Source organism: Microtus oregoni, unplaced genomic scaffold (assembly GCF_018167655.1).
Source record: "Microtus oregoni isolate MIOR12 unplaced genomic scaffold, Mior012 000067F_000, whole genome shotgun sequence".
In the NCBI taxonomy this organism is placed as follows: Eukaryota; Metazoa; Chordata; class Mammalia; order Rodentia; family Cricetidae; genus Microtus; species Microtus oregoni.
This window is the reverse complement of record NW_024543953.1, coordinates 3290390-3317779: the sequence shown is the minus strand read 5'-3', so window position 1 is coordinate 3317779 and position 27390 is coordinate 3290390. Positions and strand designations below refer to the sequence as shown.

At 39.9% G+C, this 27390-nt stretch overlaps 1 protein-coding gene across 6 annotated transcripts in view; it reads right to left on the bottom strand.

Moving 5' to 3' along the window:
• Nucleotides 1-25885, bottom strand: part of Mtmr1 (myotubularin related protein 1) — a 69180-nt gene extending 43295 nt beyond the window's left edge. The window contains exons 1-6 of one of the 6 annotated variants that reach the window (XM_041640962.1): nt 25578-25885; nt 20804-20909; nt 10991-11014; nt 10218-10244; nt 8714-8764; nt 4384-4459 (exon numbers count right to left, since the gene is read on the bottom strand). In XM_041640962.1, coding sequence (XP_041496896.1) covers nt 4384-4459; nt 8714-8764; nt 10218-10244; nt 10991-11014; nt 20804-20909; nt 25578-25732 — 439 coding nt within the window. In that variant the 5' untranslated portion in view covers nt 25733-25885. The remainder of the gene's footprint in view (nt 1-4383; nt 4460-8713; nt 8765-10217; nt 10245-10990; nt 11015-20803; nt 20910-25577) is intronic. The other 5 variants (XM_041640958.1, XM_041640957.1, XM_041640960.1 and 2 more) reach the window with 5 other exon arrangements.
• Between the last annotated feature and the right edge of the window lie 1505 nt (nt 25886-27390).

Below are 27390 nucleotides of genomic sequence, written 5' to 3'. Positions count from 1 at the left end.
CTAACAATAGCAAAGACTGGAAGGACACATGAGAGTATACACATGTATAGTCCTTACCCTACACATAAAAGTAGAAAATTTTGCAAGATGTGATAGTGATAGCACACACAGTCAATACCAGCATTTGGGAAGCAGATACAGGTGGATTTCTGTTTGTTCAAGGCCAGATTTGGTCAAAATAGAAAGTTGTAAGCCAACCACGACTACATAGTGAGACTGTCTCCAAAACAGAAGTGTAAAATGACTTGAAAATGTAAAATGTAAATCATATAAGCAACTAATAAAATAACAGAAAGAACTGCAGCAACTACACAGACAGAGGAGATAAAATGCATACTGAGAAAGTACTCAATAAATTAACAAGGACAGAGCTCAGTGGCAGGGTGCTTGCCTGACAAGCATTTAGGCTTTCAGTTCAGTCCTCAGCACTGTAACAAAGAAAAAAAAAAGAAGAGAAAGAGTATTCATTTAAACCAAAACATGACCAAAAAGGCAAAGAAGACACCAAGAACTAAATGAGACAAAAGAAAATAAATAATACGATAAATTTAAAATTAATTATTTTATAATATATTAATGACCCCAACATCACAAATTTAAGGCACAGAATGTCAGATCATGGACAAAAACAAGATTTTTAGCTGTACATGGCTCAAAAGAAACCTACTTTACATTAAATGAAGGAATAAAGAAAATATGTTACATACATACATATTTAACATAAAGAAAATGGAAATCATATTTACAGGAAAATGAATGCAAATCCAAAGTTCAATAATAAACCAGATTCAGAAACACAAATACTGCATACTTCCTATCATATGCAGATCCTAAATTTTAATGTGTGTGTGTACTCAAGTGTGTGCATGTGCTTATCTATGGATACAGACCATGAAACTAGATGGGAATATAAAAGGGTGGAAAGAGGTATTGGTGGTTGAGAGAGGCTAAAGAGGGCAAGAATGGATGCGACATAAAAGCAGAATGGGGCCTTTTGTGGGTAGGAAAGGAACCAACAGGAATGGGTGGGACTGGGGAATGTAGAACAGCATGGGGAAAAGGATCAATAACAACAAGGCATGGGACATAACCTGGATAAATCCCTGGATTTGATCTCTATTACTGTATAAAACAGGTGTTGTGGAGTTCTGTAATCCAGAACTCAGGAGGTTGAGGTAGAAGGATCAGGAGTTCAAGGCCAGCTTTATTTACATAGTGAGTTTGAGGCTGACTTGAGCTATATAAGACTCTGTCTCAGAAAAATAAATGCATATGAAAACACCATAATTAAACCCATTATTTTGTATGCTAATTTACAAAGCTAAAAAAAGATATGAATATTTTGAAATTGAAAATAGGTGTATCAATGTGAATTAAGAAAAAGCTAAAATATCTACAATAATATAAAACAATGAATTTTTTGGAGCAAAGAGTTATTACCAGGAATAAAGAAGGTAATTTTCTACTAATCACAGGGTCAATTCATAAGAAGGATATAATAATTATAAACATGTATGTACCTAGAACTTTAAAACAGAGAAAAGTGATTGATCTGCAATGAGACACAGATATCCACAATAAAGGAGGGAACTGCAGGCTGAGTAAAGACACAGAGGATCAAATGATACCAACAAATTCAACCTAATTAGCATCTATAGTACACTCCAATAAATAACAACATAATACATGTTCTTTTCAACAGTGTATAGAACACTCAAAAGATCATATTGGGGCCATAATACAATTCTTAAGATATATTCAAGACATAAGTTATAAATATGGGTGCAACATCCCTCAGTGCAATTTTAATCTATCAAACCTTGATGCGGGAGGGTCATCTGTCTATGTGTTACTTTCATTGGTTAATAAAGAAACTGCCTTGGCTTTTTATAAGGGCAGAATTTAGACAGATGGAGTAGACCGAACAGAATGCAGAAAGCAGAGTCAGGCAGTCGCCATGGCTCTCCTCTCCGAGACAGATGTAGGTTAGACTCATCCCAGTAAGCCACAGCCTCGTGGTGCTACACAGATTTAATGGAAATGTGTAGAATGGAGCAGCGGGCTCCCACACGGCTAGCTTAGCCCCGGAAATAACAACACACAAATTGTATTCTTTTAAACACTGCCTGGCCCGTTATCTGTAGCCTCTTACTGGCTAATTCTCACATCTTGATTAACCCATTACTAATAATCTGTGTAGCACCATGAGGTAGTGGCTTACCGGGAAGGATCATAACCTGCGTTCATCTTGGAGAGGAGAGCTATATCATCTGCACAACTATGCTTTCTTTCTCCTAGCAATTAGTTCTGTTTACTACGCCTACCTAATTTTCTGTCCTATCAAAGGGCCAAGGCAGTTTCTTTATTAACCAATGAAAGTGATACATAGATGACCCTCCTCCATCAGAAATGGGTTAATCAAGATGTGAGAGTTAGCCAATATGAGGCTAGAAATAATGGGCCAGGCCGTGTTTAAATGAATACAGTGTCCATGTAATTATTTCCGGGGCTAAGCTACCCATGCAGGAGCCAGGAGGCATGAAAAGCAGGCCTGCTGACCTCATCACTACAAAACCTAACAATGCAGAGGAAGATAATACATGAAAGAAAGTAGAGTTTATCCTGGGACTGTGTTGACCAAGCATTCAGAATGAATTGATGTAATCTGCCATATTACAGGTTAAAGAAAAGTAACACTATTAATTGATACCAAAAACATGCATTTCACAAAATTCAGTTACTGACTACAACTGTTACTAAAGTAAGAGTAGAAAAAATTTCTTTGATATGATAAAGGACAATAACCACCTACAGTCAACATCATATTTAATGAAAATGTGAACATTTTCCCAACATAATGAATAAGAACATCTACTCTCATGCCTTCTCTTTAATTTCATACTGAAGGTTTTACACAAAAGAAAGAAAGCAAAAGCATTCAGACAAGAGAGGAAGAACCAGAACACTCCTACACTGCTAGATATATACTAATACCAATTTCTTAAGTTAAATGACCCACTCTATCCCTTAGACATTTATCCAAGAGAAAGAGAGTATGTGTATAAAGGCTTTTTAAAGAATGTTCATAACAATTTTATTTATAATACAAAAACAGCAGAAACAACCCAAATAGCCACCAACACGTGAATGCATCCTTAAATGAAGCAGTATTCAGCAATAAAAAGGAATGATTGTTAACTGATATCATAATGTAGTTGAATATCAAAACAAGTATTTGAAAGAAATAAAGGAAAAAACCCTACAATTTCACTTCTGGAAAGTACTCAAAAATATAAACCACAGTTTGAGGGCATAGAGACAGGAGAAGAGATGGAAAGGGGTGACATGAGAAAACTACTGGGCTGGATATGTTCGTTACCATAAGAGTGACAATGGTTTCCCAAGCGTATGCTATGTCAAAACTCACCCTGCTCTAAACTACTACTCAATAGGGAGTATTTTACTTTACAATGACCTACTTTAATACTTTGCCTCCAGGAACATATTTTATTTAATAGTGGGGGTTAATTTACTTACCCTTTGCAAGGCACTAGAGGAATTTAAAGCACACTTACAAAGCTTAAGGATGTGCAGCTGTTCCTAACATGTACCTGTAAGATATTTCCAATAACTGGGAGAGGCACAGGGCTATGTGAGAACCTCCACCTCCCAAAGCTGCATTTCCAGAGTAAAAAAGAGACACAAAGAGGAGAGAATGAGGCTCTGGTAAGACAGCCCAACCATTCAAATGGTCCTAATATGTATGAGATGACTATATTGAAACTGAACACCCATGCTGGGAGAGAGCCATGAAGCAAATAGCCCAGCAAAGTTGACTATCCAACCCAGCAAACTGGGATGAAAAACTTATACACAGACGCCCCTCCTACATACCATCTCTTGAGATGCATGGCATTTTATCACGGGAGGTATGGTAACCCTCATGCCATTACTTTATATGCCAGGATGGCAGTACATGCTATTTTCTTCCAGTAAAATTATATTTTTGATAATCACAGAAGTCAACAAAAATTATTTAAAGTTCTCCAAATGTTACTAAGATGCTATTGTAGTCATCTACTGATCAATTAGTTTATGGTGAAATAGTCCATCAAAGCAGCAAGGCAGAAATTACACTGAGTAACTAATCAGCTCTCATTTCATGATGAACAGGTTTGCTTCTGTTCTTTTGGTAAACACTCAGCTGCCACTTAACCTGGATCCTCTATATTATTCCATCTCAGGATGATGCTAACAAGAAAGAATGGACCTCGTTCCTTAATTAATCAGTCTAGCTGATCTCCAACATAAACATCACCTATGCTTTCAAAATACCACTTCATTTTATAAATTCCTATAACAAATGGTATACATTAAACTTACCAATGGCCTTAATTGATTCTCCTGGAAAAAGTGGAGCTTCTTCCATCTGTGCCAGTTTATTTCCATCCCGTAAAGCCTGGCAAGAAACCAAACAGGAATAAATCTAACTTTCCATCTGTAGATTGAGGAGAATGCTGGTATTCTGGGATCTCTTGATAAGGCTACAGAAGCATGCAAAAATGTAAGCCCCCTCCCCCTTAAACATTTTAAAAGCTCAGCACTACAGGACGTCATGCTGCATATTCTAGCAAATTGTTACAACATATTTACAATTAACAGTTAGAAAGCATTAATACAGAAATGGCTTGATGGGACAGATAGATACTTAATCAGCACACAGATAGGTATTGTAAGGTGCCATCAAATTTGAAAATAAGGTCAGAAAAAAATGTTATCTTCTAAGCGTGAAAGTAACACAAATAAAAACACTAGAGGTGAGGTACTTAGCCAAAGTAGAAATGACAGAGCCTACGAAATAGTTTGGGAAACCCTGAGGCAGAATTAAAATGACCAGAGAATGGTCTCAGAATAGTGCACAACTAAGAAAAGCCCTAGGCTTTGGCACTGAGGCCCAGCTACACGCAAACATGTACATGTATGTGTGTGCATGTGTATATAAGTGTGTGTGTACATGTGAGTGTGTGTGTATGCATGTGTGAGTGTACATCAGGGAGCATAAAGAATGAGAATGCCATTGTTTGTTCACTCTAGGCTATGAGATTACATTGGCAGATGAGAGTACAAGTTGAACATCTGTAATGTGAATATTCCAAATAGGAAACGCTCCAAAATATGAAAGCTTTTGAGAGCCAATATAATGCTAAGTGGAAAATTCCACACCTGACCTTATGTGAAAGGTGGCAATCAAAACACATATACTAAAAAGTATTGTATAAGTTTTCCTTCAGTCTATGTGTGTAAGGTCTAGATGACACAAAATTTATGTTTATTTTTGGGTCTCATTCAATACTCCAAAATATGAAAAATTCCAAAATCTGAAACACTTGTCCCAAACATTTGAAATAAAGAACACTCAACCTGTTTTGCAATGTATACTGTGGGGCAGGGTGTGTTCACCACACATTTCCCAAAGCCAATTCATTTTGTTTTTGTTTTTTTATTTTCGAGACAGGGTTTCTCCGTAGCTTTTGGTTCCTGTCCTGGAACTAGCTCTTGTAGACCAGGCTGGCCTCGAACTCACAGAGATTCGCCTGCCTCTGCCTCCCGAGTGCTGGGATTAAAGGCGTGCGCCACCACTGCCCGGCTAAGACAATTCATTTTATAACTAATTTCACACTCCCCAAGGAAACTGTTAATGAGTTACTAGGTTCATTGGCTACAGTTATGCTAAAAGAAGGATGGCTGGGCAGTTCGTGCCTATATTTATACTATGAGGCTGACATTGTGATTTGGGAGCCAGCTTCTTGTAAGCTTCATTGTATGGTTCCAGATAACTCATAGGGGAGCAGAAAATGGAGTTCCTGAACTCCAAAGCTAGGACAGGATCCTAAACTTGGGGCCTATTCTAAGGTACTGCCACTCTGTGAGTTACTACCAAGGAAAACAGTCATTTTCTCCTTGGCATGTCTAAAACGATGTGAAATGAACAAGAATAAGGTGATCCAAACCACAGCAACTACAAAGCTATATTTCATAGAACATTATTTCCCAGGAGATGTAAATAGTTATTTAAAAAAAAAAACAAACAGGGAAATGCTATGTTAGAAAAAGTGAGCTAGGCTTTAGTGTGTTAATGCACACCAGATCAGCAAGAGGGCGCTAGAGTACAACACATGCCTCATACCTCCTCAATCAGGGAGTACTTTTTCAGGAATACCTGTTAACACTTGGGAGGGCATTAACATGCATCAGAAAACAGGGAGGGCAATGATGATCAGGGATATGGTATGTACGTCTCTTCCACCCAGAGGACAGAAGATTATATGGTCCATCCCTTCCTTATCAAAAAGTGTAGTGTTAAAATCATATATACATTAGGGTTCATCGTTACAACCAAACAATGTATTAAATTTGAATTTGTAGTATAGATTAAGACATTTTTCATCAGAAAATTTCTGTAAAATTTTGATTTTATAGTGACAGAGATCAAACTTAGGATAGATACTGTATATGCTAAGCTGGTATTCTATCACTAAGTCACACCCCCATCTGAACATTACTTTTAAGACTTTCATATAAACTTGACTCTCTTTTTCCATGTAATGTCCAACTTAATCATTTTATTATACTTGTTTTGGTCCCTGCTAGCAAATCCAAGGCCTTAATCGTGCTTTACCACTGAGCTCTGCCCTCAGCCCCATTTATACATTCCTTTTTATTTACATCTGACTTGGGAATATGCCTTTTATACAACAAAGCATAAACCAATACGCATACTTTTAAACATCTGGTTTTATAAATACTTAAATACCAACAATCTTAATAGAAGTCTTAATCTGAGGCCTGCTTTAATTTACTATCTGATCTACTGACTAATTTTATGGCATAATTACTAAGTAAGAAAGCTACTTTAATCAATGTTGGAGTTGTAAACTACAAGCATTACATTTTTAGAGCTTACTTTAATGAGCAAATATTATACTATAAAATGGAGATTCTATAACTTATATTTAAAAATAACTAAGGATAGATTATTTTGGAATCTATTTATGAAAGCAAGCTTCTCTAATCACTAGAATCTGGAGGAGATTTGGGAAGAGAAGACACCTGTTCAGCTTTAGAGCAAGCCACATCAAAATTTAAGACTTCAAGCCTGAGCTAGTCAATAAAACCCTGCCAGAATGCACAAGGCTCTCAAGATAAACAGTACAGAACAACTGGTTCTCTTCTTGTCCCATATTAATAGTCAAATATGACTGGAAACATCTGTGCATTTTTATGAGGCATGAATATGTTGATGAACACAGTGAGATAAAACTTTCACTAAGTATGGGACATGTTTTTAAAGGATGAAAAAGCATCTATTAGAATAACACAAAAAAGGCCCCAATGCTTCATATTCTTCCATAAGAGAAAGGAATACATTCAGCTTTACACAGGAAATCAAGAGACAATAGAAGACTCATTTTTGGTGAATATAGTAGATTCCCTTTATGAAGCTGTGTTAGGAGATAGGACTCACATTTGTGCTATATTAAGCTTTTACTGCAACTATCAGGTTGCACAGGACATGATTTGACCCTTGATTTATCCAACCTATGTACAGCACAACTGAAAAATGAAATAATTTGATCTCATAATCAAATAATTTGATTTGCTATTGGTGCCTCTATTTTCAATGTTGCTCAGCTATGAGCTCATCTCAAATTTGGTGCTTTGATCTTGAATGTGTAGCTGAGATCTACAACCTCCTGACTTTATTGCTGAGGGTTCTAACCCACCTAGATGACTCCGGCCACTGTTTTTCATAATGTGACTCTAAACTTCTGGATGAACAGTTTATGTATCAGCTGCATGCCTAAAGCAGTGATTTTATAGTTGAGTCATAAAAGATGCTTCTGGAGTCAATGGAGGAGGGTTCTGGGCAGGTGATGGAGGACAAAAGGAAGGCTGATCACTTGGGGCTTGACAGGCATCCACAGCCCTGCTCTTCTACAGATTCTCCTATTCAGTTTCTATATCAGTAGCAGGAAAAGCACTACTGCTTCATGAATCTGGAGACATCTGAAAGTATGAAGGAAACAGCAAGATTCTATATTCTGATTAATAAAAACAAAATAAATATGCTCATTCCAAAAATACAAAATACCTGGTGCTGTGTTAGGCACGAACCATGTAACTTTAAACTTTAGATGTATGGGTGTTTTGCCTACATGTATACATATGTGAATCACATGGACAGAATAGGGCACTGGATGACCTAGAACTGGAGCTATAGACGCTAGTAAACTGCCACGTGGGTGCTGGGAATTGGAAAAGCAGCCAGCACTTTTAACCTCAAGCCCAACTATGCAACTTTGAATAACAAAAGGTCTACACCCTTATAAAGAACTTGTAGCATTTGTGTTTACTCCTCTAGGTCCTTGCTAAAAGCTCTTCATACTCTTACAGTGGCAGAGGTCAAGGTCATGTAACCCTATCTTGGGGAGCCAAGAAGTGTGAATAAAGCAACTTCTAGTTGACAAAATGTTGGATAAACCAATTTTTGCAAATAATGTCATAATGGAATCTACCAAGTATAGACAGGAGAGCACTATTATAGTGTAAAAGCAACTGGAAAGCTTTGCTTATTGCCTAGATATCTAGTATGAAATGGCTTCTAGATGCACGGTCTGTAGCTACAAACAGATGAACATGGAGAACTTGCCACCTGATCAGCTTCAGCTTCAGAAGGGTAGCCATTGTGTTCTTCCTCTATCTCCTGCACAGCACCAGGTGCATGGACAAGAAGAAGCAGAGAAGAGAAAGAGAAACACGTGCAAACAGACAGGTGAAAGGACAGAATTTCTTTTTTAAGAGACAGTAACCATGTAAAAGTTGACACACCTTTTATGGCTTTGCAAATCACCACACTTGCCCCCTTCGAGTTAAGGAAATAACGTGTGGACCATCTATAGCATCCTCAGCCTAAAGTGTAGTGTCTATTTCTGTGTTGTGTTGGGGTAGAAAAATGAAAAGCAAACAAACATCATGGATTTCAAACAATGCACTGTCTTTATAAAACTAAGCAACACCATAGCAAATAGCAAAGAACATAACAGGCACATCATGTGCTCATAGAAAATAAAGCACACCACAGAAACCACATAAAAGGCAAAGTCAAGCCAAAATACAAAGGCAGTTCATACATAGGTATTTTAGACAGAGTAAGAATTTGTATATTCTAAAGAAGTATTATATTACCCAGGGGTAAATTTCATTGCATCATGCACATAACACATGCTCAAGATTTTACATATAAATACATACATATATACATATGTGTATTATTTTATTACTTATTAAATACTATGACATCTAATCAATGTCACATTAATATTTCTAACTACAGTATCAAAAGCATGCTTCAAGAAAACAAATGCCACATGTTTTTTTTAATCTGTCCCTTTAAAGGTATGCTATTAATTTCTTCACAAAATCAATTTTCTTCTTGAAAGTTTAAAAACTTTAACTCAACAGGTGGTAGAAAGAATGTGAATGTTTAACACGACAGGATTATAATCCCTTTTAAAAGTGGTATCAAATCTCTAATAGTGAAAATATTAAAATTTAACAGTTTTACTTTATGAAACTGGTTCAAATGGCTATATTTTTAAGGCAACAAAAGAAGTAACAAATTTTGAAATAATTTACTACTTCACATATTTACATTTTAGTCAATAAATTTCAGTAATTACATAACACATTTTCATACTCAGAATAAATTTATGGCTACCCATCACGGCAGTGTAGATTTTAAATGCAGCCTGTTTTGTTGAAATTTCTAAGTTTTTACATACAAAGACAATGGAATCATTCTGTAATTTTAAATGTTAAAACAGAAAAATTAATGGATATTCAAAACAAATTCATACAGTATTTCAAAGTCCATGCAAGTACAAAGTCAAACACTAATATTTAACTGTATGATTCAATAAAAGAAAATGAATCTCACAAGCCAAAGAAAACAAGGTAAGATGGTAAATCAACTAGTATAGCAAGAGTTTTACTTAACTTCGTTATTTCTGTACAACTTCACTGGCTTCAATAAGATTACAAACTTCAAACTGAAGTAATTAAATCATACTACGAAAATCCAGATTGTTCCCATTTAATAAAAAATAGGTTCATTTTTTTTCATGTCTGACACTAGGAGTTAGATGCATGCAAATTACCAATCTTTGTCTTGCTTTATGAATATTCTGAAATAGAGGGAAGGAAATTCATGAGGAAAATATAAGCTACAATTCACTACATTTGTATTTTTAAAAATACCTATTTTTTTAAATCTTGCTTCAAGATTAGCACTTAAACTTTTTTTGGACTGAACATGCAAACACAGCATGATTTAAGGTCTTAGATTAGATGGACAACAAATGATCACTTTTTTGGTTGCTAAGTTCTTTAGCATGAATCACACAACAAGCATGTGTGTGTGTGTGTATGTGTGTCTGTGTGCATGCGCGTGCAAAACAATAATAATCAAAGAAAAGAGGCTATCAACTCCAAAAGAGTGGAGGTGGGGATACATGGGAGGGGTTCAAGAGATGGTAGTTGAGAAGGGATGAAGAAAGGGAAGTAACATAATTCTGTTTCAATTAAAAGCATATTTGTAAAAAGAGGCCCACATATGCCTAGACATACAGCACTAGCCATGATCATCCATTGGGTCAGAATTCATGTGGTATGAGAAAAGCCAGTACAGCACACTGGTAACAATTTTTGCATCCTGCCTTCACACACATAGGCTCTTACTGCACGTTTAAAAACTGTAGCAAACAAAGCATTTCCAGTGAACATTTAAAGCTATGACACAGCAGAACAAACTGATCAGAGTGACTCATAAGAACCAGTGCGAAGGTAAGGAACACTAAACAGACCAAGTGTTCCATAAAGCACAGACATGTATAAGTAGGAGGCCCATCTGCCAAAAGCCAAATATCCTTACCCTGGTATCAGGCCTCCTGAAAACCTGTTAGTTAAAATACAGAACAAAATCATCATGGAAATGTTCTTATTGTGAAAGATGCCATTAGATTCAATAGCCTAGTCCCTAAGAAAGCTGTTAATCCTCTTTAACATATTTATCTCCAAAATCTCATTCAATATTAAGTCAATCCTAACACATTTGTCCTGTGAGTTTCAGGGAAGTATCTAATTCGAAGAAAATTATCTCCTCACTTCCAACTGTTTTAAACACAAATCCTTTCCTGCAAGTGTTTTCACAGGCTATTGTGACAGGGTACATTTCAAAAGTAAATGTTGTTTCTGTTTAGAAAACTGAAGGCATTTTCCATGTAAAAGCAATGATATAAAAAGGGAGATAGGCTTTTAGACCAGTCCACAAAACAAGAAAACCCCAAACTGGATCCAGAACACAGTTTAGCTATATATGAACTCAGTATCTTAACAGTGAGATAATCACACATCTTAATCTGACTTAGATTTAAATTTCCAATTCCAATTAGGACTCCAAGATTAAACTCTCTGATTTAGTTACCCCACTGGAAGCAGGGGGTGCCTTCTCTGATAGACATGGCAACAAAGAAGAAGTTCTAGGGAGGAAGAGGTAGTGGCTGTGGTTGAAGCAGAGGTAAAACCATGCTTTATTTAACTGAGAGATACTGACTTCAGAATATTATTCCTGTGCCTGTGGCCTGTGAATCCTAACTAAACATGCAGCCTCTGTGTGGGAAAGCTCTAGTCAGAAGAAACAGCACACATAGACAGAACCTTAGAAAAACAAGTAGTTGTCATATTCTGGGGGAGGAGTTCAATGTTTCTGTACCTTGTTGCAAAATCTACAGTAGTTGCAAAATCAACACTAGATGTTGAATGAGAAACACATCATCAGAAAGAACAATTGCCAGGCTATTTATTAGCTTTATGGATTTACTAAATGGGAGAAGAGCATCTGAATACGAACACAGGCTACAAAAGCTATTCTTGTGTCAGCATTAACAACTTAAAAAAGAATCCAAATGGAATGACCCTGTATGGTTGGTCAATGTTGTTCCCAGAAGACTTGAGTTATTCAATGAAAATAGCAGCATAAGGCATAAAATACTGCCCTACAAGCCATTGGTCAGGGAGGTCCCAGGTCACCAAAGTACCACAGGTTATTGCTGCTGTCTTTGGATACCCATCATAACTATGTGGGAATAATCCCTCGTTGCTGAACCACCACACACTCTGGCTGCAAAACATAAAAAGTCATCTTCAAACTCTTCAGAAACTTCCTCCCTAATGTCAGAAGGTGCTGTGCAGGCTGATGTGGGGAGAAAAGATATCAAAGTTCTTACCCAGTGCTGAACCCAGTATACTAAAGTTACTAGAAAAGATGTGCTCACTGGTGCAATAGCGGTGTGACTGTGACGGAGTGACGGAATGCTTTCTGATTAGATTTGAGGCCTGCTCCACAGCAAGGAATTTCATTCCTGGTCTGGAATCCTAGGCAAAATCCCATGGCTGGTGAATTTATAGACCCTAATGTAGAACTTGCTCTTCTTTTCCTAAGTGGTCATGCTATCAAATTGCCTTCTAAGTACTTATATTTCTACCCCTAGACCTATTCTGCTCTCAACCATAGAGAAGCTTCCATTTGCAGTGAACAACAGCCAATGGAAAGATGTGGAACCTGATCAAAGTGCTGAGAAGATAGTGAATGCTTGGCCCTGAATGGGACATCTATTTCCACCATCCCCCTTTCTGCCACCAAGGCGCAGGGAGGAGGAGGAGGTGGAAAGAATGTAAGAGGTAGAGAGGGTGGGAAAGAGTGCTGTTAAATGCGGTGTTGCGGACATGATACGGCTGTTACAGTTACCTGCACATGACCTACACAAGGTAAAGCCAACTAAAATCCTGACATAGATATTACAGATGATCTCCAGGTCCCACACCATACTGACAGAGATATTAACAGTAGGGAGCTGCTGTGGGAAGGAGAATCATTCCTCCTTATTGAGGATAATACCACTGTAGGTATGTATCCTATGCTCCAGTGGATGACTCCACAACCTTGTACCTATGAGTAGCTTTACCTACACATAGTGACTTAGCAAAAAACAGAAGACATGTGATTGAGAGTACATGGGGGAGAATTGGAGAGGGAAAATAGAAACAGATGTGATTATATGTCATTTTATACATTGAAATTCTTTAAAAAAAAAAGAAAAAAATTAATAAGAAAATCTTTGCAGTTAAAAAGGTGTTCTGAATTAACTGACAATATTCTTCGAAATGAATTAAAGCCCTGAAGCTCCTAAGCAGAGACTTTTGGGGTTAATAAGCTTAAATCTGGCTTTTGGAGGGATGGCTTTTGGAAGGATGGATTCAAATATCAAAATTTATTTAATTGCATACTTTAAATATGTAAAGTTTGACATTTCTTAACTGTTCTTCAACAAAGTTCACAGAACATAAACAAAAAGAATAAGTGGCTTCTGGTAATAAAAGCCTCAAAACTGAAAGGTTCATTCTGGACCACCCCACTTGAATAGGCCTACTTCTAATTCTAACCATTGCCTCCATCACTGTTACTGACTTTGCCTTACTTCCTGATATAGCACTTTAAAATAGTGTTCATTGGCCTCTCTTTTCAGATGAGAAAATAAACTTCTCACACTACTAGCTCCCTCCTCCCAGGCCCTGCCAGTTTAAAGTTCATTTTTAATTCTTTTGGTGTTCTCCTTCAGCAGGAGTTGTGTTGTAGAGACACTCGAGCATTTTATGTTCAAGCCACTTCTCTCAACACCTGAGACATATGAACTGGTTTTAGTTTTAGGCTAGCTGAGATAAAAACCATTCTTGACTCCATTTTTGTTTCAATAAAAAAAAAGGCACTGACTTCCTTGCTCATGTTCTCCCTCCTTCTGCTCCTCATTTGGATCTTAAGAGCTCAGTCCGGTGCTCCAATTTGGGTCTCTGTCTCTATCTCGATCCATCGCCAGATGAAGGTTCTAAGGTGATATGCAAGATATTCATCAGTATGGCTATAGGACAGGGTCAGGGTGCACCCACCCACTGTGACAGTGGAACTGATCTATTGGGAGCTCACCAAGGCCAGCGGGACTGGGACTGAAAAAGCATGGGATGAAACCGAACTTTCTGAACATGGCGGACAAGGAAGGCTGATGAGAAGCCAAGGACAATGGCACTAGGTTTCGATCCTAATACATGAACTGACTTTGTGGGAGCCTAGCCTGTTTGGATGCTCACCCTCCTGGACTTGGATAGAAGTGGGAGGACCTTGGACTTCCCACAGGGCAGGGAATCTGGACTGCTCTTCATTCTCAAGAGGGAGGGGGAATGGAGTGGGGGGAGGAGGCAATGTGTGAGAGGAGGGGGAGGGAAATGGGAAATGGGGAGGAGACGGAATTTTTTTTTCAACAACTAAAAAATAAACAAAAAAAAAAAAGAAAAAAAAGGCACAGTTAAGAAAACTGGCCAAAAAATTTGAAGTCAATGAAATGATTCCTAATTTTATTCTGCTATACTTATAGACCAGAGCCTAGCTCTGTACTTGTAGAACAAAGCCTAGCTTAATTGTCATCTGAGACACTTGATCCAACAAGTGATGGGAGAAGATGCAGAGACCCACAGCCAAATATTAAGCAGAGCTTGGAGAACTCTAGTGGAGAAGGATTATAGGAGCCAGAGGGGACAAGGATACCTTGAGAACACAGCCAGCCCACAGAATCAACTATGCAGGGCTCACAAGGGGCTGACAGAGACTGAACTGACAATCAGGGAGCCTGCATGGGACTGAGCTAGGCCCTCTGCATATATGTGACAGTATATGTGAGTAGCTTGGTATTTTGTGGGACTCTTAACAGTGGGAGTCGGGCCTGTCTATGAATCTTTCACTGGCTCTGGGGACTCTTTCTCCTACTGTGTTGCCTCATCCAGCCTTAATATGAGGGTTTGTGTCTAGTCTTATTGTAACTTGTTATGCTGTATTTGGTTGATATCCATGGGAGGGCTGCCTTTTTCTAAAGGGAAACAGAAGAGGCGTGGATCTTGGGGAAAAGGAAGGTTGAGAGAGTGACTGGGAGGAGAGGAGGATGGGGAAATTGTGGTCGGGATGCAATATATGAGAGAAGGATAAATGAAAAAAGAAAAAGGAAAACTGACTAAACTTAAGGTGGCAGAGCTGCTAGTTAAACCCTGGTATTCCTGCTCAACATCTGCTTCCCTAACAGACAACTCTGCTCTTTTTTAAAAAATTAATTTATTTATTTATTAAAGATTTCTGTCTCTTCCCCGCCACCGCCTCCCATTTCCCTCCCCCTCCCCCAATTAAGTCCCCCCCCCCCCCTCAGCCCGAAAAGCAATCAGGGTTCCCTTACAACTGTGCTCTTTTAAGGGATCTCAGCATGGGGTCTAACTGATTACACAGACAGCCCACTTTGACCTCTGCAGTACACATAGGATCTCTGAACTTGATTTAGGTTTGTTGAAGAAGCCAACAGCACCCTGTCAGACACCTTTCTTCTTTCTCTATCTCCACCCATCTACTCCAGCATGCTGTAGTATTTGCACATTTCTTCTGCTGCTTGGTTAAGGACAGACAGCAAGAAATGAACACTGGAAGGAAGACTTTACAATATTTTTTATGGAAATAATGCCTACTGCAGAACAAAGTAGAGGCCGAGTCTAACAGACAGATTGCAGAACTTCTTGTCAGTGTCTTTTCTACTGGAAGAAAATAGCTGGCAGTTTGGAAATAGTGTGATAACCCGTTTTTAAGCTTACACAGTTCTTAAGCTGCTATAAGGAAATCCTCAGTAGTTAAGACAGGAGAGTGTTCAGAGGTTTGCAGGGGCTTGCCTCAAAGTCTTGGGGGTATGTTTCTCTCTGCTTCCCTTTGCTCCTCTCCTGAAATGAGCCCTTTCAGATACACACAGAAATTTCTTTCCTGCTAGAATTGGATTCTGATGTAAGCCAGAGGAGATAGCCATGCCTTAAGTCAGGAGGAGCCTAGGTGGTCTCCCAATGTATGTCTTGAGAGTTTCATTTTTACAAAATGGCATTGTATTATTTTAGTCAGCAAATTCTCTTAAGATCATCCCAGTTGAGGAGTTTATCACTATTTCTTCTTTATTGTTGACCAATATTCCAATCATCCTGACAGGTATGTAGTGGTCCCTCTGCAGGGCTTTAATTTGCAGTCCACCCCTTACCCCTATTTCAATGATGATGATGACCTTTTCATGAGTTTCTCTGTCATCTGCATGTACCTCTTTGGTGAAAGGCTTTGTGTGTTTTCTTCATTTTCACTGTTATGTTTTGAGTATTCTCTATATATTCTAGATATTAGTGTTTATCAGGTATGAGGTTTCCAAATATACTTTTTCCTGCTCTGTAGCTTGTCAGTTTGGGGGGTTACTGAGACTTCCAGCCAGATTTTGATTCATCACTTTTCCATACTTAAGGTTGTTCCTGTGTTATTTATAGATAATTTCCACATATTTTAGTTATATTCAGTGTGAAAAAGAAAAATACATTTGTTCTGCCTTTGCAGAAACAGAAGAGAAAGTCTCAACATTTTAAAAAAGTAATTTGTTTTCATAGGCTGATCATCTTTTCTCATCTATAATTATATTGTCCAAAGAGATAGTAATAGGGCTTTGTAAAAAGGCTTTTATGGGAACATATTATACCTTCTATTTTCCACATCTCTCTCCTGTACCTGACTTCCATGTAGGCATCTGAATCTGCAGTCTATGATTAATAAATAAGTCATATAGCCAGGTTTTCAGTCATGACTTTTGACAGTGGATCCTGAAAGGGCATGATCAAGCTTCCCTTTTCAAAGACTAGCACCCAGTTCTGGAAACATGAACCAAGACCTAATTCAAGCATTATAAAGTGCTCCCCATACATTGTTTTCCCCTTCCCTCCTAAGCCCTTCTGGAAATTTCTGTTGGGGATCCAGAGACTAATTACAGCACTTTTCTGGTTCAACAATAGCTGGATTTCTTCTCTAAAGAGTCTAAACTAAGAAAGCAGAGAAAAATTGTATACTGCCACCCCAATTTTCTCCTTTTTTGTCATTTAGGATATTTAAACATGAAATCTAGGAATTACTATGTGCACAAGGGTAAGGGGAGCAAAAAGAGAGCAGAGGAACAGAGGAAGTGCTGAGGATAATTTTAGAGCTAGAAAAAGCAAGATGGTACATAGTACACTAATTGGTAGAAGGCAGAGCAGAATCAAGTCCTTCTGAACAAAACATAATTGAAAAACATTCTAGAAATAAAGGCATTTAGACACTTAAAATCTGACTATGATCCTTTCAGCCTTACAGTGAAGGAAACCCCGAAGACTATACAAGGTTGCACACTGAGAGATTATACAAGGTCACAGAGCTAGCCAGAACTGTTTGTACTACTCCATAAAACTCCCTCTTTCTGGTCTAGTTTCACTTTCCAAATGATGGAAGTTATGATTGGTTATGTCATTTCTACAAAGTCCCTGGAAATATTTCAGTATAATTTCTAACAGTACTATTGCATCTGCTCTATGAAAATTACATTGAGATCACAGTATTTTTTACACATTCAAGGGAAAAAATTTTAAACAATGGCCTTATTAATTGATTATGAATTTCTTATAAAGTATTTTGATCATATTCATAAACCCACCCCAAGATTTTTTTCTGTATGTTGGCCTGGTTAAATGGAAGCAATCGAGTTAGCAAGGATAGGATAAGCAAAAGAAAACATTTAATTACATTTCTTTTAATAATGTTAATTATTAGTTTAATCTTTGGGATGGTTTGGTTTTAAAGTAAGCATTAACTAGTAGGAAGGAGGAGGATCGAGAAGAGAGGAGAAGAAGAGAAAGGAGAAGTGCAGAGAGGAAAGGGGATAAGATGAGAGGACAGAGCAGGCCAGGGAGAAGGGGAGAGGAAAAGATGGGAAAGGAGAGATGCAGAGGGACTAAACACAGAAAGGAGGGGAGAGAAGAATGGGAGGAAAAGCTGGGGAGATGAGAATAGAAAAGCATTGAAGAGGGGAAAGGAAAGGAAAACAAAGGGTGGAGAAGCAGGAGGAAGAAGAGAAAACAGGAGAGGAGGGGATGAGAGAAGAAAAGGGAGGCAAAAAGAGACCCGTGGTAGAGACCCTTGGCAGAGAAGTGTGATCAGGGGAAGAGAAGAAGGGATGGAGGGAGAGTGGGAAACAGAAGGAAGGGAAGGGAGAGGAGGAGAGAGGGGGGGAAGACCGAGGGAGAGGAAAAGAGACAGGGGAGGGAGAGCAGAGGAAGAACGGGAATAGCATGGGAAAGAGAGGCCAGGGGATGAAGGGGAGTGAAGACAGGACAGCAGGAAAGGGAAAGGACAGAAAGAGGGGAGGAAAGGACTGAAAGAGAGGAGAGATAATGGAAGGGGAGAACAGAGAGGAGGGATGTAGAGAGAGAAGAGGGGGAAGGAGGAGGGAAGGAAAGAAATAGAGAAGGGGTAAGAAGGGAGGGTAGTAGGGAGATGAGAGTAATCAACACCAAATCTGTACGTGTTTTAAAGAAGATATAGATAACTACAAATCTTATCTACGAATGGTTGCAACTTCAATCCTCCTGAAACTGTATCTGAACCCTTAGACCCAACTCCAAGCCATGGCTCCTATGCCAGAGGGTCTCCAAAGCCCAGAATAGTTACTCTGAGTTTTAGCAGTATCATGTACAACAGTTTGTGTAGTTTAGGAATATTTTATGCTTTTATTACTTAAAATATATTTCTTTGAAGAAGGTAACACTCACAAATTATAAATTTAATGTCAACATTGTAGATTTAGCTATAAAACATGCTGTCTTACAATAATTCAAAGGCTTTGACTATGATCTGATGTAGGGACTTAAACTTCAATTTCTAAAATAAATGAAAACTTTATTAGTTTTTTTGAGACAGGGTTTTTCTGTAGTTTTGGAGGCTGTCCTGGAACTAGCTCTGGTAGACTACACTGGCTTTGAACTCACAGAGATCAGCCTGCCTCTGCCTCCCGAGTGCTGGGATAAAAACCTTATTTTTTATGAAATGCATCTATTAAACCATTCTAGCATGAGCTGATTGTGCTACACAAAATTTGTAAATAGATGGAAATTGATAAAACTTTAACTATTTCATGTTAAAGATCCAACCAACATGTACATTAGAAATATCGTCAACATTCAATCATGTTTGTTATTTATTTTAGTATTTTGAGACAATAGCCCAGGTTAGCTATTAACCACCAGTAAACTAGGTGGTTAGCTCAGACTGGCCTTGAACTAGAGTTGATCTTCCTATCTCAGCTTCCCAAATGTTCATATTATTGGAGTGTGCCACCATACTTGGCTGCATTCACTCTTGTGCAGAACCCACATGACACCATTAAACTATAATGACAATTTTCCAGTTAACATTTAATAGGAAAGAGAGAAAATCACCCTAGAGTATAAACACTGTCCTTTGCTGACAGGAGTCCTTCAATGGGCAGTTACAGGTAAAGTGGGGACAACAGGCTACCAGCATCTCCCAACTGTACATAAAGTGGCTTCCTGATTAGGTTCTGAAGACAAAGAGCCTCAGATGCTCCCTTGTCACCATGCATGAAAATCAGTAACTGGGGACACTATTAAGAGATATACTGCCAGTCTTCGAGTGGCAGATTATCTAATTTCTACTGCTGGCTTGGTGATGTGCACATGACAGCTCAAGAGTAAATCTCAACCACCGGTGCTGGAGTCTATTTCTGAACTTATGCTATGATCAAGCAAGGAGAGGATGCTAAAAGTCCTCAACAAGGAGCAGTTATGAAGAAGTGGAATGTTGGCTGAAGCTCGTGAACTATTTGTGAGATTTCCCATCTTCTGAGTGCTGCTCACAGATAAACTAAATATATTCCATGTATGCTCGTGAAAATTTATTCACCCATTCCTATTAGCAAAAAAACCCAAATCAAACCAAAACAAAACTCAAGCAAACATAAAGAAAATATCAATAGTTTCACTTAGTGTTTCTGTTAACAGCTTATTGAAATCAAAATATTAATTGAACAGAGATGGAACAGCTGAAATTTTTGCTTGTTAATTAATAACTATTTACTGAGTATCTATTAAGCTCCAGGACAGTGCTAGGAACCAATCTGTGCCAACAACAAACCTCTCACTCTTAACCTTAGACTATGCAGGAAATTCAGATTTCAAAATAAACAAAGGTTTCTAACTCTGAAAAATGAGGCTGCCCCATTTAAAGTTCTGTAATTATAGTTTCTATGTTAATGATGAATACTCAAATGTAATATCTAATTACAAAATCATGTTTGTGAAGTAAAGGGATTGTCCATCAAGATGTAATTCTATGCAAAATAACAAAGTAAGCAAATAATTTCTGTTTGTTTGCCTGCTGTGAGATGGGAGTCTCACTCTTGAATTTGCCCAGGCTTTGAATTCTGTCTGTAGACAATTGCCTAGCCTCAAGCTCCCCTGCAACTGTTGACATGTCACAAGCACACACAATTATGCCCACTGCACATGATAAAACAGAACTTGATTCAAAATCTTAGCACAATTTTTTCATGTCAGTTATAAAACTATACCACAAACAGGAAACATAGGTAATATTTTCCCTTAATATTTCAGACTGAACACTAAAAAACCTTTGTCCTCACCACCACAAAGGGTAATTTAATACCAAGAAGTCAAAGGTTCATGTGAACTAAAACTACAAAGCTTCTTGGGTACTTATATAGCAATAATGAATTAAACATTCAATGTTGCTTACCTTGTAATCTCTGGACACATTTTCTGATGTCACTGAACCTGAAATCTGACTAGAAATTGTAGCAGCTATAAGCTGTTTACACCATTCAACATGTGATCCTGTAGGGCTAAAAGAAATAGTGTGATTAAAAGTCTTTAACACAGGCTCCTGAAGAGAATCAATGTGTCCTGGGTACGAATAAGCACATACAGGTATTATTTTTCAAAGTGTCTCATGTACAGCCCAGGCTGGCTTCAACTCACTATACAGCCAAGGATAGCCTTAAACTTCCCATCCTCCAGCCTCCTCCATCTCCTGAGACATGCAGACATGCAGACATGCCCCCACAACGTCTTTAACTATTTGGTTGATTTTCTATTTAATATGAGAATCAATATAGACAAAACAGAAAATACATCAGGTTCTAGGTTAGTTTTAGATGTACCAATCAACCTTTTCAAAAAGTTTTAATATTGTAGGTATTGGGGCTGGAGAAATTGCTCGGTGGTTAAGAGCACTGGCACCTCTTTAGAGGATCCAGGTCTGTATTCCTATTGCTCACATAACAGCTCACAAGGTCCTGTAACTCTAGTCCCAAAGCATTCAATGCCCTCTCCTGGCCTCTGTGGGCACCAGGAATGCACATAGTGCACAGACACACATGCAGACAAAACATCTATACATATCCAATAAATAATTTTAAATGAGTACAGGTATGTAGTTAAGTATGTTACTCTCTAACATATCATAGAATTCTATCAAAATTATATGATATAGTATATATAGAAAATTAACATAGTGTATATAGAAAATTAATTCCAAAGTAAAATATTTACCTTAAAACATATGATTTTCAAACAAAATTCAACCAAATTCATGTTTTTAGTTTAAAATCTAGAAAACAATGTACTTTTAGTGGGGGTAAAGCTGAGGGTAAGTTAATATAGAACAGACTAGAAAAGATATTTTGTATTAAGCAGTGATGCTACATTACATTTCTGTTAATGCTTTAACTTACAAAAGCTTCTTCCAGTTGTTATGTCAGAGCTTCATAACCAGTTGTGACAAAAAGGCAGAACAGACACTAGCTAACTTGACTAGATAAGGAAATGAATGTGGCCATCACTCCAGGGGCCAGAACAACCGAAAGTGACTGATATACTGAGCTAAAGGGGGTACCACAGATGCTGTAAAACAGAACAGGGCAAAGAAAATATAAAACTCTCTGCTGGTCAAAAATGCAGACTTACCTAGCCTCCCAGTGACCCATTTTACAGAAAAGAAAACTGAGCTTCTAGGTTTATCCATGGTCACATGACTGATATGTGGTTGGCCTGTGCTCACCTGACCTAATGACTAATAGGCAACTAGGCAGTGAAAGATGTAAAACTTGCTCTCAGGAGCTAGGCTCCTTTCCAGATCTGTCAAAACAGGAAAAAGAAACCAATGAAGAGGGCAAAAGACACTTAGGAGCTTTACCACGAAGTTAAGTTTCATCTGGAAACCAAACCAAACCAAACCATCAGAAATTACATCCACAGTTGTGTGTGTGAAAGACAGAACATCTACTTAATTGTAGTCTCTGATTAAGGTGCCCACCCAGTCTTTGTGGTTGAAAATATATGTAAAATATGTGCTGAATAGGTAGAAATTCCAATGATACACAAGAATTTTATGATCCTAGTAGAAGTCAGAATTTTATCATAATTTCTAGGGGATAGGAGGAAACTAAGAGAGATATTATATTCTCATATTCTGTGTGTGTGTGTTTGTGTGTGTGTGTGTGTGTGTGTGTGTGTGTGTGTGTGTGTGTGCTGAAACAGGGTCTCTCTATGTAGTTATATAGTACTGGCTGTCCTGGAGCTTGCTCTGTGGACCAGGCTGACTTCAAATTCAGAAATCCCCCTGTGCTGGGATTAAATGCTAGTGTCCCCTTTATTGCCTGCTCCTTTCCTTTTTTGAGACAATCTTTTTTCTACAGTACAGGCTGGTCTGGAACTCTCTGTATTTACCAGGTTGGCCTTGTACATGCAGCAATCTTGCCTCTTGAGTGTTGTATTTAGTGGTATTCACCACCACACCAAGCTTCCTTTTTTTCCCCTTTTACCATCAGCACCCATCCCTGACTGCAAATACATAAAATCAACTAGGGGAACTAGGGGAAATCAGCTGCTGACTAGATCCTGCCACACCTTTTTCTAACAAGGACACTTTTTTTTTACTTTGCAGAACTGCAATCCACTGTTTCCTGGGGCTTACCCACTTCTTCCTGTCCCCACTTAGAAATGAGTTGCCCAGGCAGTCCCAGGATTCCTTTTGGATCCTTGCTGTATGGATCTATCACAGGGCTTCTAGAGGCCTATTCCCACCACTTTGAAAGAACACACAGAGATAAGACAGGTGAGATATTTTTAGAAGACACAAATACAAGAGATAGGGAATTCTAACAACACTGTTTTAAAGGTAGCCCTTGACTCCAATTGTGCCCACTCCCATCTCCCTCTCTGGAGTGGTTTTGTGAACCAAAATATCTCCTTTGGGGCTTAAAGTTGATTGGGCTGTTTTGAGAAAGGGGTGGGTTTATTGGTGTTGATGTGTTTTTACCATCAGCAACAGGAAGTGGCCTGGGTCAGAGCAGTTACACAGAGGGTATAGTGGGCCAGCCAACAGGAGGTCTGGGTTCAAGTCCTGTTTCTGTCACTAGCTAGATCTGTGACCTTTAGGAAGCCACATCCTCTCACAGGACCTCTCTTTTCAAAGAGAAGTGAAATACTCTGAAGACTACACAAGCCTCAAGGTTCAAGGAACACACAGAGCCCAACTTCCCTTTAGGGGAGTCACTCCTTAATGAAGAGTATGCACGGCTTCTTGCTGAAATATCAGAACCGAGCCCTCTTTCCTCCCTGCTTGTTACCTTGTGCAGCTGCCCTCCATGCTCAACTGCTCTTTCCCAGCTGGATATGGCAGGCATGCCATAAACTGCTTTCTTTGAAATCTGCTTCACAAGTGACACTTTTGGGCACAATGCCCACACCCCTCACAGATGCCTATACTCCTCAAGGCGTAAGACTCACCTACTTCTCTGTTAAGTGCTAAGTACCTTGAAAATCCTCCCTGCCTTATTGCCATGCTAGTTTCTTTTCCCAGAACTGCCTCTGTCCTCTGTGTCCTCTTCCTGCATTATGAACTGAAGCCCCAGAGAGATGTCTAAGACTTCTTGGTTCAGGTTTACAGCCTAGAATAGAGTTAGTGGGTTCCTTAAGAATCTCTATTTTCAACTGGGAAGAGTATGATGCAGGTTAAGAGAACCACACACATCCTGAGAAGGGATGATAGCACAACTCCTTAGGAAGGCAGCCTGCCTGTTCTCACAGGCAACAGGCCATCTCTGATCAGTTCCTTAGAAGGCGCACATTGTGCTCTCATGGCCAAAGGGCTCTCCCCACTCCATTATTTCCTCAATTCAAATACCTGTCCTCCTTCCTTCCTGTCCCCATCACTAACATCTAACATCCCCAAACTACACCAAGTACCACATGCCCACATAGCCCAAGCACAATGAGGCCGTAGTATACACCTTTCAGAAAAACACAAATTCCTGGGCCTGCCCTAAACCTTCTGAATCAAAATCCTTGGGAGTGGGACATAGTCACTTGTCGTTTCTAATAAATCCTGAATAAGGCATACTAGAGTGACATATTTCAGCTACTCCAATAATTCAGACCTACGCTGCCACCTGAATATACTTCTGTGTTTACCAATAGCCTAGCACTTATCACATACAGCTTCAGCTATCAGCCCTGGAGCCAAAGTAAAGTCACAGTGTGCTATTTTCTGAATGGACAAGAACTCATGTGCTGCTGAAAACTTTCAGATGTGTGAAGTGCTCATGGCTCCAAGGGAAGTCTCAACTGTGGCTAGATTTTAGTGAAACCTATTGTTCAGGATTCATGTAGTAAAATATACTGTAATCACACCGAGCTAGAGAAGGGAGAGAGCGCTGCTGGGTGCTCCCATTCGTGTCTTTGAAAACTCCCAAAAGTTCAGCACACTGGGATGACTCAGACAGCGTCACCTCACTGAAGCATATCACAACTGTCTGTTGCCCAAGTGTAGATGTCACCGGGGAAACTGGATAATCCAGCCATCTCTTGTCATTACTCGACTGGGTGGTGGCCCTTTCCAGGTGGACATGGCAAATATGCCTTGAACGGACTTATTCTAAATCGACCTCAGAAGCAGGTGACTCATGTGTCCAAGAAAAAAAGAACTATGTCCTTCCAAGTGTAAAGAACTGAAAGTACACAATATTCGTGTCTCCTGAGCAGTATGGAAGCGATCCATCTCAGTTTCTCAAATCTGTGTGTCTTTACCACCATCTGCTGCAGATCGGCTGCCCATGGGTCTCACCTCCTAGTTGCCACCCCAAGCAGCGGCATCGGAACTGATCTTAAAATCACACGATTTAGGCATGACAGTGATGTTAAGAACAAGAAGCCAAGCGACATTTCTCCTGAGAGGATCCTTGGCCAGGGCCACGAACTGGAAAGGGGTTCTCAAGGAGCTAGTACATTGGCACGGGTTTGACAGCTCCAAAGCCTCCGGGAGCTGTCAGCTTGCAGCACGGAAGTGAGCAGGTGCCCTATCCCTGGCAAGTCCAAGGGCAGCAGCTGGAGACGGGGACCCAGGGAAGGCTAGAAGTGCCTGTGGGGGAGCCGCCCACCCCGTCTCGGCCCTGGGCCGCCAGGCCTCGAGCTGGGCACCGAGAGGCGGTGGCGTCCAGGGCCCTACTTACCTGTCTAGGGTCTCCATGCTGGGCTGCCGGGAGCCGGCCGAAGCGCCCCCCACAACCCGAGAGGATCTCCAGCCCGCTGCCGGCCCTGGACCCGGGCCCCCAGCGCTCTCGCAGCTCGCCGCCGCCGCGGCTGCCGCCGCCACCGGCCTGTCCATGACGCGTCAAGCCGGGCGCCTCCGGTGAACCGCAGTCCGGAGTGCAGAGTGTAGCGGCCGCCGGCCCGGCTCCGCGATGCGCCCTCTGCCGCCCTGCTCCGCCGCCGGGCCACTCGCGTCAGGAGGCCGCCGCCATTAGCTGTCACCTGGCGGCCCCGCATTACCCACAAGGCCACGCGCGCAGGGGCGGGGGGGGGCCGGGGGGCGGGGGGGGCGGGGGGGCGGGGTCGATGCAGAGTGGGCGGCGCGTGGCACCCAGGGCCACGCTGTCCCGCAACAGCTGCTGCCCGCCTGCCTGGCCCAGGAACCTGAGGTCTGGTAGCCCAGACCCACTCTAACCCCGCTTGAGCAATGCGGACACTACAGCCTCTGAGGTTTGAAAACTGCGTGACGTGCTTTGCTTTACAGACAAACCTGGTACACTGTGGACGTGTTTTTTTTTTTTTTTTTTTTTTTTATGATTGAAGAAGTTCTACATTTGAAAAACAGACATTTTTTTTTTCTCTCTCAATTTTGGATCCCAGGGAACTGTCTGGGTGGGGACATCCCGGGGTTCTTAAGTGCCACTGGTCTTGACATCTTGAAGCATAAACAGTTCCTTAGGATTTTAGCAATCCCCACGCCTTCTTCTCTCTACCCTACTCTCCCCCACTCCACCTCCACAAATCCACCTCCCAGCCATCTGTAACCACATGCTCCAAAGATGCCTTCAGAACTTCTGCCCTTGGTTTATGTTAAGTTTAACATTTAACTTCTGTTATGCAAATCATCGCTATGAAAATCAAGCCAATATCTGATAAATCAAGGACATTCAGTTCCTAAGATAGACTTAGCCCGTTCATTTGGCTTTGGATGCAACATCCAGAATTTATTCTCTATTGTTTCTGCTTGGTTTTGTTGAACCTGGGTACAGGATTAAGAGCCATTTGCCTGTGATTGTATTAGACATGGACAGGAGACCTCTGACCCAGATCCGACGTATATGGACATATAAAGGGAGTATTTGCCTCCATGATTAAAGACAGACCTGGACACAGATTAACCCATGTCTATCTTGCGTCCAAGAGGTGGTAATCTGGGGTAAAGAAAAATCTTCAGTCATAGTGGGAAATCATCTCCTGCAAATGTCTCAGTTCCAATTTTTGTTTTATTTTGTTTGTAACACCCATTGGCCTGGAACTCACTGTGTAGACCAGGCTGGCTTCAAACATACCAGGCTGGCTTCAAACATGCTGCAATCTTCCTCCATCTGCCAAGTGCTTTAACTGCAAGCAGGCACCACTACAACCCAGACAAAATACTTAATTCCTTATTAGAGAGTGAATGGTCACATTATCTTCAAATTCCCGTGTTGGAGTCCTAATTTCTTGGTATATGATGATGGGGACTTTGCGTGCTAATTTGGTCCAGAAGGCAAGGCCCTGATCAGAATAGATTAGTGTCATTGGCATTTTCTTTGAGCCACCAACCAGCTCTCAAATAAAGACACAGAGATTTATTAATTATGGATGCTTGTCCTTAGGTTAGACTTGTCCCACTACCTCTTTGAACTTATTTTAACCTGTTTCTATTCATCTACATTTTACCTCAGGGTTTTTTATCTTGTTTTTCTTTCTGTATGGCCTACTTTTCTGCTTCCTCTGAGTCTGATTGGTTGG